At 50.1% G+C, this 12,679-nt stretch overlaps 1 protein-coding gene across 13 annotated transcripts in view; it reads right to left on the bottom strand.

Moving 5' to 3' along the window:
• RALGPS1 (Ral GEF with PH domain and SH3 binding motif 1) overlaps positions 1-12,679 on the bottom strand; it is a 268,377-nt gene that overhangs the window by 186,113 nt on the left and 69,585 nt on the right. For all 13 annotated transcript variants that reach the window (XM_053920557.2, XM_053920551.2, XM_053920565.2 and 10 more), the window contains one exon: positions 7,786-7,836. In XM_053920557.2, coding sequence (XP_053776532.1) covers positions 7,786-7,836 — 51 coding nt within the window. The remainder of the gene's footprint in view (positions 1-7,785; positions 7,837-12,679) is intronic.

Raw genomic sequence — 12,679 nt, forward strand, 5'->3', positions numbered from 1 at the left:
CTACCAGGCAGAGTCTGGCGGAAGGGTCTGCATACTCAGAGCAGTGCGGAGCCTCGGAGGGTGCGAGGCAGGACTGGGAAGCGGTCAGACTCTGGCTTTAGAAAGATGTCTCTGGATGCTGAGAGGAGGTTGGGGGACAGGACTGCCCCTGGAGAGACGTGATCAGAGAGCCGGCAGTACTTAGGCCAGGCTGGGGAGGTGGAGGGAAATGGTCTCAGAAAACTGCCCAGCATGTGACCTGAGAGAGGGGTTTTAATGATGTCAGCGAAACCGATCTCTTTACAAATAACTGCCTGCTGGCAGAGCTCTTGCCTTCTCCCAGGGCCTAGAGCTGTGCTTCCAAGGAGCAGTAAAGACACACAGGGTTTGTCCAACATCCAACACTGACCTCGGCCTTCTGGAATGCCCGCTTCTTCAGAGCAGGCAAACAGCATCCAGACAAAAGGCCAGAGGGTCGGGTTCCTGAACCACAGGCAGTGTTTCCCTGAACTGCAGAAAGCCAGCCTATGGCCCAGAAAAAACTGCCCACTTCGGGGGGGAGTCTTCATTCCCACAGGACAGCCCTCCTGCCAGCCAGCAGATGCTGGTCAGGTCACGCTCCAACGTCAAGTTCTGATGAGGGAAGGGGTACCGCTAAATCTCTCTAGAGCCAGTGCCCCAAGGGGCATGAGTTCTATCTGGACAATGTCCCAAAGCATCTGTGAATGCTGCTCCTACCTCTCCATTCCAGGTTCTGCCTTTCCCTTCAGGCACCAGGCTCCCTCTAGGGCCACAGTCAGGAGGAGGGCTGAGGATGGCGCGCCCACCTGGACCACCCCGTGTCCACCCCCACTGACACTGAGCACCTGGCCTATGTCTTAACCCAAGTGGCAGGTCCTCGTAACACTGGTTCCTCACCTCAGGAGGCTCCTGGTCCTGCCCCGTAGACTTCTTCTGGGGGAACTCAAGCTACGTCCTGGCACCTCCATCTCCCTCCATGTTGCTGTCAGCTCTCAACCCCAGGGTCACAGATGTCCTTATGCCTTTAGCCCTGGCTCACTATCTTCTCCCATTCTGCTGTCATCTCTAGGGATGTCACTAAACTGGGTGGCGCGACTTCTCATCCCTGGGTCACAGAGTACCTCAATTCCTCCCAGAAAGACCTTTATCTCCTCTCCACTGCAGCCACCAAAAAGGCACAGCCGTCACCCCTTCGAGCACAGTCACCCATACCCCACCTCCAAGACCCTACACTCTGAGCCCCTTCTCCCTCCACGGCCTCCCGGCCTCCCTTTCACTCCCCACTCCTGATCAAGCCTCTACTCTGTCTGCCACTTAACTTTTGGTCCCTCAGTGCTTCTTGACTCTTCCAGACCATCAGCCCTCTCCAGCCCTTCTGGCCTCCCCCCACCCCCGGCAAAGCATTGCGGACCACCCAGCTGGACCTCCAGGACACTTCCCTGGGCCTCCTCCTCTCCCTAGGGTCACCTTCGCTGCCTCCTTCTTGACCTCTGTTCTTCCTTCTACTCCCCAAATACACAGCCCACTGCTTTCTCTCCCACTTCTCCCTGTCTCGGCTCTCACAGTAGCCTCACAACCAGGCAGCACCAGGCCCTCCCCTCCTCTCTGTTCCTACCACCCTTGCCTCACAACCAGGCAGCACCAGGCCCTCCCCTCCTCTCTGTTCCTACCACCCTTGCCTCACAACCAGGCAGCACCAGGCCCTCCCCTCCTCTCTGTTCCTACCACCCTTGCCTCACATGGGCCACAGCGAAGCCTGCTCACCAGTCTCCCTGACTCCAGCCGGTTCTGCCTCAGCTACTCAGAATGAACTTCCTAAAATACAAATCTGTCATACCACTCTCCTTTTGAAGCCCCTCAGTGAACCCCCAAAGGTAACAAGATAAAGCTCCACCTCCCACCCATCCCTGATGCCCCTACCACCCCCAAACACTTCTTGTCCACTGTTTGTTTACATTCTGTCCCTCAGTGGATTGCACCAATGTCCCCTTTGTCTTGTCTCTCCAGCAGGTAGCACAGCAGACTGACCAGTGAATGACAGGCACTGAGGCAGTCTGGCAGTGGGGATGGAGCAGTGCAGGCAGGGGCAGCAAAACGACTGGGAAAAACAGAGGCACGTAGGAAAGCCACCCTCCTGAATGCGCTACCCACTGCAGCGCATGTGCATCACACTCAGGCCTGCTGGGCGCCCGCCACGTGCCTCCGAGACCCGGCAGGCCACCAGTGCCAGTGCTAGTTGGAAGAGAATGGCACACTGACTTCAGGCGAGCCTTTGCCATGCCAGCATCGCAGCAGCAGTGCCCTCAAGGAGCAGAGGATCAGGAGAACGGAAGGCTCAGCTTTTCTCCTCCCCAGGCACCAGCACCCAAGGTAGTGTTTAGTTTCGCTCAACAGATTATCTGCCTTTTCAACGAGCCAGTCATTCTGCCTGCAATGCCCTTCCCAACTCCCTTCCCATTCCCCAAACCACGCACAAGATACAATCCCTCTCAGCCTTCAAGGCTCCCTGTCCACACCCCAACTCCAAGGCAGAGGAGGCCGCCCTGTCCCATGTCGGCAGGCCCCTCAGCACACCAAGGTGCACGTCTGCAACAGACCCCAGCCCCCAGCCCCCCACCATCTGGAGGCCAGTCAGCCTGCGAGCTCAGGTCTGACGGATTCCAAGTCCGCTGCCCTTCAACACTGTGCTACCGAAGCGCTGCCTGTGCTGGGCCACCGGCTCCCACACAGCCACCGCTGAACTCTCTGTCCAGCATACCCTCACGCTGTGACATGTAGCAACTATTCAGACCCGTGCTGGCGGGAAATGATAGCCGAGCACTCCCAGGCACTTACTGCATGCAGGCGCTGAGCTCAGTTCTTATGTGCCCATCGCAAGGTAAAAACCATGATGTCCCCCACTTTACACGCCAGGGCAGTGAAGCACAAAGAGAGTGAGCGGTAACTCGTCCAGAGTCCAAGCTGGAGCGAGTGACGGCGGGAGCGGACCCAGCTTTGTCGGAACCAGCCCGTGCTCCTAGGAACGCTGTGTGGAGTTAGCTGACCCGGCAGTGCGCACCCTGGGCTGCGTGCACAGCGCGCACACCGTGCTCATTTTCAGCACATTCTAAGAACGGCAGCTCCCCCGTGACGCTGCTCCACGCTGAAGCTAATGACAAAAACAGTGCTGATTTAAACTGGCTTCTGAGGAACTGTTGGACCTTCCGGTCCACAGACTGGGAGCTGGGCACAATGACAGGTTTGTTTGGTAGGGAATGCCGGTGGAAACAAAGTGCCACCCTGAAAATGCACCTTCTCACAAGGCTGCCGCCAGTGGGGCCCCTCCGAGAGATGTCCTTCACAGTGCAGCCCTTGCCCTCGCCCTGGCCCTGGCCTCTGGCCGGGAGGGACCCACCCAGCCCCTGCAACCCAATCCACCATGGTGGTGAGAGGGTTCTAGGCCACAGCTTGTAAGTTAAACACAGCTGTGAGCTATTATACTGCAGCGTTGTATCTGCGCTAACTCGCCAATTTTTGATAAAAATTTTCACTTGTTAGAGTCACCAGGGAACAGGGCCATCATGGTTCCATATTTGCTAACTTCCATTTTCCTTGCTCTCTGCCAATCCTTAACTCACCGTCTGCCTGGCTTCCTCTAAGCCCTGGGATGATGCTCTCACAGTCCTCCTTGCAGAAAGGAGCAGAAACCAGCTCTACCCTGTTATCAACGGCATTTGGAAATCTGAGTCTTCAAAGGCTGAGCTCACCAGGCAAAACCCTTGCTTTGAGGAAAGTGGTCACACCACAAAACAGGCACCCTGGTAATGATGTCCCTGATTTGGTACTCCTCCCTCTGGCAGTGTGCCTAAGCCCAGCCAGAGAGTGTTCTACTACAGCACTTCTCTCATTCCACCATTCATGCATTCTCCACTCATTCAACAAATATTTACTGAGTATCTACTATGTTCCAGGCACTGGGATAACAGCAGGGTCTCTCAGGAAGCAGATCTCCAGAACCAAGTGCATGTAACCCTCCTTTTCTGCCCTGGTGCTTCCCAGGGCCTTTGGGGGAAGTGAAGGAGGGAGGCCCCCTGGGTGTAGTAGGTCAGTGGTAGCAGTGGAGGGAGAGAAAATAAGAAGAGGAACTGAAGACAAATAGATTACAAAGAAATGTTAAGCTTTAACAGTAGTCTGCAGGTTAACAGTAACATTGATATTGTTATTTTAAAACTATTTTTATATGTGATGGGATAATACAAAAAAAGTAATTATTTAATGTTGTTAGGATCAAATTGTCAATGTCAAAAACAACATACAAAAATCAAGGGAAGTAAATTAACAGCCCTGTAATGTCAGACTGGAACGGAAAGATCAACATTGTGTCAGTCATGTTTCTCTAAGATGTGTGGTGTAGCACCCAGCCCTCCAATCTCAGAGGCTTCCAGCAACAGTGTTTATGCCGGCCTGCAGGTCTGCAGAGTGGCTGCAGTTCAGCCGGCCTCTGCAGGGCTCCCTTGGGCTGAAATTCAGGCTTTGGGTTCGGGATTCAGGCTGAATGAGCAATAGCTACCGGTACACCACGGAGGGTAGGAATTCCAAGAGGACAGGTAGAAGCTTGTCATGCCTCTTACCACCTCAGCCCACCACTTGCATTACTACCACCTGTGCCTAAATCACAGGGCCAAGCCCAAAATCTATACAAGGGGGCAACATACACCACCCACAGGGAAGTAGTAACAAGGATGAAGAGGGAAGAATTGTGAAGAAATACCACCACCTGCCCTAATTATAATCTCATGAGTTTTCCTTTCAAAAAATAAACATTTCCTAGCCCTGGCCACTGACAAGACCTAGCAACCCAGTACAATGACTGTCCTGGCACCTAGGTGGTGGTCTCTAAATACTATTCTCCACTAAAAGAAGCCAGCGCCCCTGAAGGAATGAAAGCCCGAACCCAGGTCTGCAGGAGGAAACGTACAACAGCACACGGGCCATCTCTTGTTGTCCCAAAGAGCAAGGGCGTTATACAAAATAAATGGGTCATGCTGCTGTAGGACATGACATGAAAGGGCTCCCAATGGTTAAACACAGGACGATTCAGGTGTCAGAAGAGATAGTGCCTGTAACTGGCTGAAGCACAGGCTCCACCCCACTCTTACCCGCGGAATTGGAACCTGTAAGGATGGAGCCCAGGCGTCTGTATTTTTGACAGAGACCCTGCTGACGCTGACGCACAAACAGGGCCGAAGGGCACCAGCCCGCAGGTCGCCTCGCTGGTGGGGAGCCCAGGTCAGTCACAGGGCCCGTCTTGCTCTCAGATGCTGGCCTCTGCTTCCTGAGAGTCTTGCCTACAACAAACCTAAAATTGTCCCCTATTCATGTCCTTCCAACTCTGGGGTGGTCCAGCCACAATGTGGCGGGCAACTTCAAGGGAAAAAAATTCTAGTTTTCAGTCTACTAACAAAAAAATAAAAACAGCAAAAAAGCTGGGGTAGCTCCCAGGGTCCTCCTTTTACCCACAATGTTGACAATGACAATGAGGAACAAATGCTTCCATTTTTAGCTAATGTATCATAGATCCACGACATTTGAGTTTGGGGTTTCTCCAGATACCTCAAAGCAACTAGTTCTTAAACTCCACTCTGCCCCAGAATCATGTGGTAAGCTTTTACAAAGTAGGGTTGACTGGGCTCTGGACCCCGACCCAGAGATGCAGACTCAGCGGTCTGGGTGGCGCCTGGGCACCCCGTGTTTCAGGGCTTCCCAGGTGATTCCAATGTGCAGCCACAATTGAGAACCTCTTCTCCAAGCTAATAAAATCTTGAAAGCAAAACACCTCTACCTTAATGTCTTGTCACCGCTTGAAACCAGATATGCCCTGGACAAGGTACCTCCCAAACTGCAGTGCCCTGGGGGACGGTCTTGGTCTGCCCCTGTTTGTGCCTCTGAAGAACTCCCCACCCCACCCTCCCACAGTCAGCCTGAGCCTGAGCAGCGCTCCCTTCTCCCTGGGCACACACAGGCTTGGGGTTCAGGGCTCACAGCACACTTGGCTGCCCTCCTCAGTGGGACACGAATGAAGACCCAGACGTCTGCACGGCTCCAGATCAAAGCTACTCAGCGGACGTGATCAGAGATAGTTTCAGCTGAGAACTAAGGTGACCATCAACCCACTACTCCCCCAAAAGGCTCCAAGAGGTACTGAGTGAGTTGTTTCTGTTGTTTTAATTAGAAAGAATAGATAACTCTACATTAGATAAAACAGAAAGAGACTGGAAGTCAGCCAATTCAAAAAAGCAAACACAGCTCTGCTCCCCAAACCTAATGGAACACAACGCGCATGCACATACACAAGTAACAGATCGTTGCCGCGTCTTCACATAAATGCTGACAGCAGCTAACAGTGCTAGTCTCTTCCTAATCTCTAACGGGGCGTCCGACAGGCAGCCTGCGGGCTGCATGCGGCTCAGGATGGCTGTGCATGTGGCCCAACACAAAACCATAAATTTACTTAAACCATTATGAGATTTTTTTGTGATTACTGTTGCAATGTATTTAATGTGTGGCCCAAGACAACCCTTCTCCTTCCAGCGTGGCCCGGAGGCGCCAAAGGGTTGGACCCCCCGCACAGGTTGGATTCCAGCTCCCAGAGGCCTGGGCCCTTTGTTTCACTTTGTGGTCAGTGCTGTTTTCCTCGGTCCTAACAGCCGCCCTACTGCAACAAGAGCATGTTAGGAGTGTTCTGGAATGCACAGCAGCCACTTTTGGTTGCAGCAGACACCTTTCGACACATCTCTGCACCCCTCCTCTCTGAAATCTGCACCCACTCACGAGGCCGGCCCCTCAGCTGTGCTTGCTCATCTTGGCCACGTACTCCCGACCTCAGTCACTGAACCCCCACTATTCACATGACCCTGCTGAGCTGGACTGAGAGTTGCTGGTCTCGGTATAGAAGATGGCTTAAGTGGGGACCACATAAATGTGGGCCCTGGGGAGGCCACGTTAAACCATGCAGGCAGACAGGAGTGGAGGCAGAAGAGAGGAGAGGGAAAAGCAGAGGCAAGAAGCAAAGATGGCTTGTATACTGGGTGGTCCTCCGGGCTGCTTGAACTCCACACCCATGTACTCTGTGAAATGCCCCTTTTATCCCTGTAATAAATTCCTCTTCTGCCTATCACAGCTATTTTGAAATGCATTTCTATTACTTGCTAATAAAAAACAACCCTGGCTGAAATAACTATAAAGCCTCGTTATCAACTGCTAAGCATTTCCAGGAATTTTTTTAAATCAACTTTTTTAAGTCAACTTTTTCTTTACGCGGTTTTGAATATGCGGTTTCTACAGATGTACATTGCAATTTAACGTAAATATTTATGTGTTTTGCTGTAGCACCTGGTTTCAAAATCAGACACAAGGCAACCACTAGAATTTGGGATCAACAGAAAGAAAACTCTAGAAAAAACGTTCTCTCACATCCCCTTCTGGACAGGGACCATTTTCAGCAGGAGGAGCCTGGGACAAGTAATTAGTGTGGCAGGACCTGGCTCAGGCATGGAGGTCATGGGCACCAAGGGCCACAGCCCTGCCAGAGCGGACCAGATGTGGGGACCAGATGCGGGGACATTCTCTGGAGAACCCAGACACCTGGCTCAGAGAGTGAGCAGCATCAGGAGTGGAACGCATCTGGACACTCTCTTAAGGGGGCTGAAATCGATCACATGTGTTTACAAAGACCTCAGGAGAGAAACTGAGAAATGAGTCACTCTGATGTGGCTGTGGGAACAATATAAAGGACAAGGCACAGACCTCCGGCTGGATGGCTTTAAACACGGGGATGTCCATCAACGTGATCTGGCTCTGCAACAAAAGAGAAGAGGTGTTAGAAAACCCACAGGCAACTCGCGCTATTTTGAATCTACACGGAGCAGTAACACACTCTTAAAAGTTACACTTAACCCCTTCAATAAAAGTCAAGACAGAATAGAGTAAAAAGACAGGCAGATTTCTAAATGCGTCCCCCATCCCTTTCCTCGTCATAAATCTCGATCCACGCCCTTCTTTCTGGGATGTGAGACGAACGTCCAACTTAAGAATTGGTAATAGTTTGACATGTGGGCCTGAAAAGAAGGGGAACAGATTTTAGTTTGGATATTTTTGTGCAGTTTAAGTTTGTTTCAAGCATGAATTACTTTTGTAATTTTAAACAGTTGGCAATATTTCAAATTAGAATGCTAAACAGAGGCACTATTAACTCTTAATTTAATTTTGTTTAAATTGTGGCTTAAAGAAATTGCCCATTTCTTCTGAAGTCTAAGGCTCCTCAAAATTATATGGTAGCACGACATTCAAGACGCCTCTGCAGACCAGCGCTGGACCGCAAGCTGTTTATTCCGCGGCCCACAGCATACGAGATAACTCCAGAATGTGAGGGCAAGCTTTCGGAAACTTTTACAGCAATTTGCCACGGTACTCTTACTGTATTTTTTAAAGTACTAGCCTTCTATAGATTGGAAATGAAAAAAAATTGATCCCGCACCACAACTAGCTTGAGAAGCACTAATGTTGTCAGTACAGAAAGCACACGGCTGGTTCAAGGCCGTTCCCATTGTTAGAAGCTCATTGAGCAACATAATGAGGCATCACTGCCGACAACTGCTCGGGCCAAAGCATGGCCCCGGCTGAATTCACAGGACCTGCCTATCTCCAGGTGTCACATGGGGTGCCAGGTGTCAGATAACAGACGCCTCTGTGACAGCCCAGGGAAAGGAGAGCCGACGGCCTTCGGGTGTCTCCTAATGCAAGAAAGCACCCTGTCCACCAAACACAGGTGGTCTGGGAGGGTGCGATACTGAGGACCGAACACGAGCTCTGGATCAGCGGGCGTGGGTATGCATCTGGCACCATCGCCTAACAGCAATATTCTGCGTGACACCTGACAGCTCTCCCAGTCTCAGGTGCCACATCTGGAAAACGGTAACTATAATCGCTGTCTTACAGGTTCTAAGTGAAAATTCAAGACGAAAGGTGCAGAAGGCCGGGCACCTGACAGATGCTCTCTACATACGTATGTGCTGGGCGTGGGCATGGGCATGGTGTGCATGCACAGAGAGACAATCTATGCGTACGCATACAGAGGAGAACATCTCTGAGCAGGAAGGGAAATAAGCAGGCAGCTTCGGTGGAGGGCCCCTCCGCCCCCTCCGAAAGGCTGGTGTTCTTCATGGGCACAGAGGGGAAACGCTGCCACTAACAGAAGCCGCTAGCAGAGAGACAGTGGGTAGCACTGGAGTGAAGCACTTGGGAAGCCACCCTCTTCCACCGCCCGGTCCACCCACCTGCGGCAAGGGGGCACTGGACATCAGCATGTGTGATTCTGGCCCTCACAATCTGGGTGTCGAGTGACGACTACACCCCGAGGCCTGTAGGCCGGCGTGCCTGGCCGAGGCAGGGCAAACAGACTGGCATTTCTCCTGCCAGGCCTGTGGAGATTGTTGGCCAAGCGCTCCAAAACTTGGATTAATCCTGCCATCCCAGGGAACAGAAAGGCCTTGTGAAAGCAGATCTGAGCTGGGAGCTCAGAGGCCTTGGAAATCTGCCCCGCAGCTCAAGCTAACTCCCTACCCGGAAGAGCCGGCAGGATGTTTGCAATGTCATTTAGGAAAAGGACCAGAAGTCTGCTAATGCGAAAATGAGAAAACGTCCTTTCCATCCTGCTGTCAGTTCTAGGGTTTGCTACTGAATTTCCAAGTGATTTATTAAAATAGTGACTTTATGTTTTATATGCTTTTTGGATGGTCCAAGTTTCAAATATTCTGATCCCTGCTGATTGTAAATCAGAAAATGCATTCAAGTGTTTTATTCTAAACAAACAAGATCAACAGGGGTCACCAGGCTTAAAATAGACTGGCCAGTCCCAAACACACAATCTGGGGGTTCCGTTTCTATCCTCTCGATTCCACACAAAAAGGATGCAGTGTCCAGAGCAAGGATATATCAATATGTAGGTAAAAGCATCCAATTACAAATTGCAGAGCATTTTACTACAAAGCAAACACCTGTGAAAAGGTGGCTGGTGAGCAGTCCTTCCCAGGAAGTTGGAGAACCCCGAGGCAGACAGTTTTACCAAAAGCTTGAGGGGGGCAGTCAGGTCCTGTCCCTCTCCACAGCAAGCTCAGCATACCCAGGGGAGGGGCCCCCACCTCCCAGAGAGAAAGGGCGTCCCCCAGAGGTGTGGCATCACCTCCACAGAAACACCAGATGACGAGACTCTCTCTCCCAAGCAGCACCCCGAGGTGGTGGGGAGCACGTGCCTGGACTGATGAGGACACTCGCAAGCATCTTAGCAGCTTCTCCTTATTTCTGGAAATAAAGCCTCAGCACAGGATGTCCAATTAAGCTAGTCACTTGGCAATGCTTTCTTTAATCCTGACCCCTTCTCCCATGTCCTCCTTCCTCCTAAAATTCCAGCCTTTTAGGGAAGTGGCCAAATGCCACATATCTGAAAACATTTCTGTTGCTATGAGCTATGAACCCTTCAGAACGGAGAGACCTACAGCTCCACTGCATGACGCGGCCCTAAAGAAAAAGGTGGTATTGTGTGGATAAACGATAGCTGCTTACCCAAAAAGAAAAGAAAAATGTCTTGTGCATGTTAAATGCAGTGTGTCTCCTCTCCAGCAGCGGCCCTGGGTCCTCCCTTCCCAACTGCAACCTCAGTTTAAGGGCCTCCCAGCCCCCAAATAAACTAACAACAACAAAGGCTGTCAGCCAATCAGCGGGGAGCCTGACACGGGAAGCTCTCCTTCAATGTGCATTCAGAGCGCTCTGCCAGCGCACAAGCAGGAAGGCTCACAAAGCAACCAGCTCCAAAGACACATTCCTGCTTCTGCTCCCAGGGCCACAGGAAGCACGTGTCTGGCATGGTTTTAGAACCAGAGTCAAGTAAATGCAAATTAAACAGGAAGATACGATCTGTCATCCATCGGTGCCATCGGGGCTGATGGGACCACGTGCTGCTTTGTTTGTTCTTTTTGGAAAGTGATCTGGCAATAACTCATAAAAGTTTTTAACTTTTAATTTTTTTTAAATGTCAAACTTACAAAGAAGTTGCCAGAATAATATGATGAACTCTTGTAACTTTTCACATAGCCTAATTATCAACATTTTCCCTCATTTGCTTTATGTCTATGTATATAATAATACATGTACATTTTTTCTGAACCATTTGAGAGTAAAATGCAAATATTTTGACCCTTCACCCCTAAGTCCTTTGGCATGTTATTTCCCAAGAACAAGATGACCCGCTTACATAATGGTAAACTTATCACAGTTAGGAAATTTATCATTAGTACAACAGTATTATCTAATATACAGTCCACATTCAAAATCTGCTGATTATCTCAATATTGTTCTCTATAGCAATTTTGTCTTGCTCCAGGATCGTTCACTGCGTTGAGATATCATCTCCTAAAAACTGAAATGAGTATGCTGTTGACCCAACAGTCCCTACACCTACAGAAAGAAAAGCACTAGTGTAGAAGGAGAGTTTGTATAGAGATCTACATTTAGCTACAGATAGGAATACAGAGGTTTACTGCACCATTATGTTTAGTAGCAAAAACTGGAAACAGTCTAAAAGGCCATCAAAAGGGACTTGTTGGAAAAAAGAACTCATGGTATACCCAGACTCCAGAATGCCACGCAGCTATTAGAAAGAGAGAATTGGATCTATACGCGTCGGCCTAGAAAGATGTCCATGATCAATTGATAACAAAGAGAGACTCCGGTAATGCTTTCTGCTCTGCTTTCAGCCACCGAGGAATAAAGGGACTGCAACCTATCTGCAGAGCACCTCCAGGAAAATGAGAACCGCTTAAGTAATTTTAACCCTTTTTATTATGAAGTGTCACACACTTACAGAAAACAGCATAAACAAAGGCATGGTTTGATGACTCATAATAGGATTATAGATAAACACCTTGTAACCACCACCCAGGTCCAAAAACAGCCACACCAACCAATAGGTGAATGAACAACAAAAGAAAAAAAGTGTGTTATGCATGCACAATGGAGTATTATCCAGCATGAAAAAGGAAGGAAATCCTGATACCTGCCCCAAGGTGGATGAACCTCAGGAACATTGCACCAAGTGAAATCAGCCAGTCACAAAAAGACAGATGCTGTGTGATTCTGCCTGTAGGAGGCACCCTGAGTAGTCCAATTCACAGATCCAGAACGTGGAATGACGTTGAGGGCAGTGGGGAATGGAGGGTTGTTTGATGGGTACGGTTTTGGGTTTGCGAGATGAATACAGTCCTAGCGATCGGTTGCACAATAATGTGAATGCACTTAATACTACTGATCTGTACAGTAGTTAAACACAGGTGAGACGGTAGACCGGGCCGGGTGGCTCCGTTGGTTGGAGCGTCATCTCATACACCAAAAGGTTGCAGGCTCAATTCCTGGTCAGGGCACGTACCTAGATTTCAAGGTCGACCCCTGGTCAGCGTGCGTACAGGAGGCAACGGATCTGTGTCTCTCTCTCTCACGTCAATGTGTGTGTGTCTCTCAAATCAATAAACATATCCTTGCATAAGGATTTAAATATATATAGTTAGGATGGTAAATTTATGCTACGTATAATTTACCACAATGTAGAAAAAAGTCACCTCAGACTGCCTCCCTGTGCCGGGTCCCAATC

The sequence above is a fragment of the Desmodus rotundus genome, chromosome 1 (assembly GCF_022682495.2).
Source record: "Desmodus rotundus isolate HL8 chromosome 1, HLdesRot8A.1, whole genome shotgun sequence".
Classification (NCBI taxonomy): Eukaryota; Metazoa; Chordata; class Mammalia; order Chiroptera; family Phyllostomidae; genus Desmodus; species Desmodus rotundus.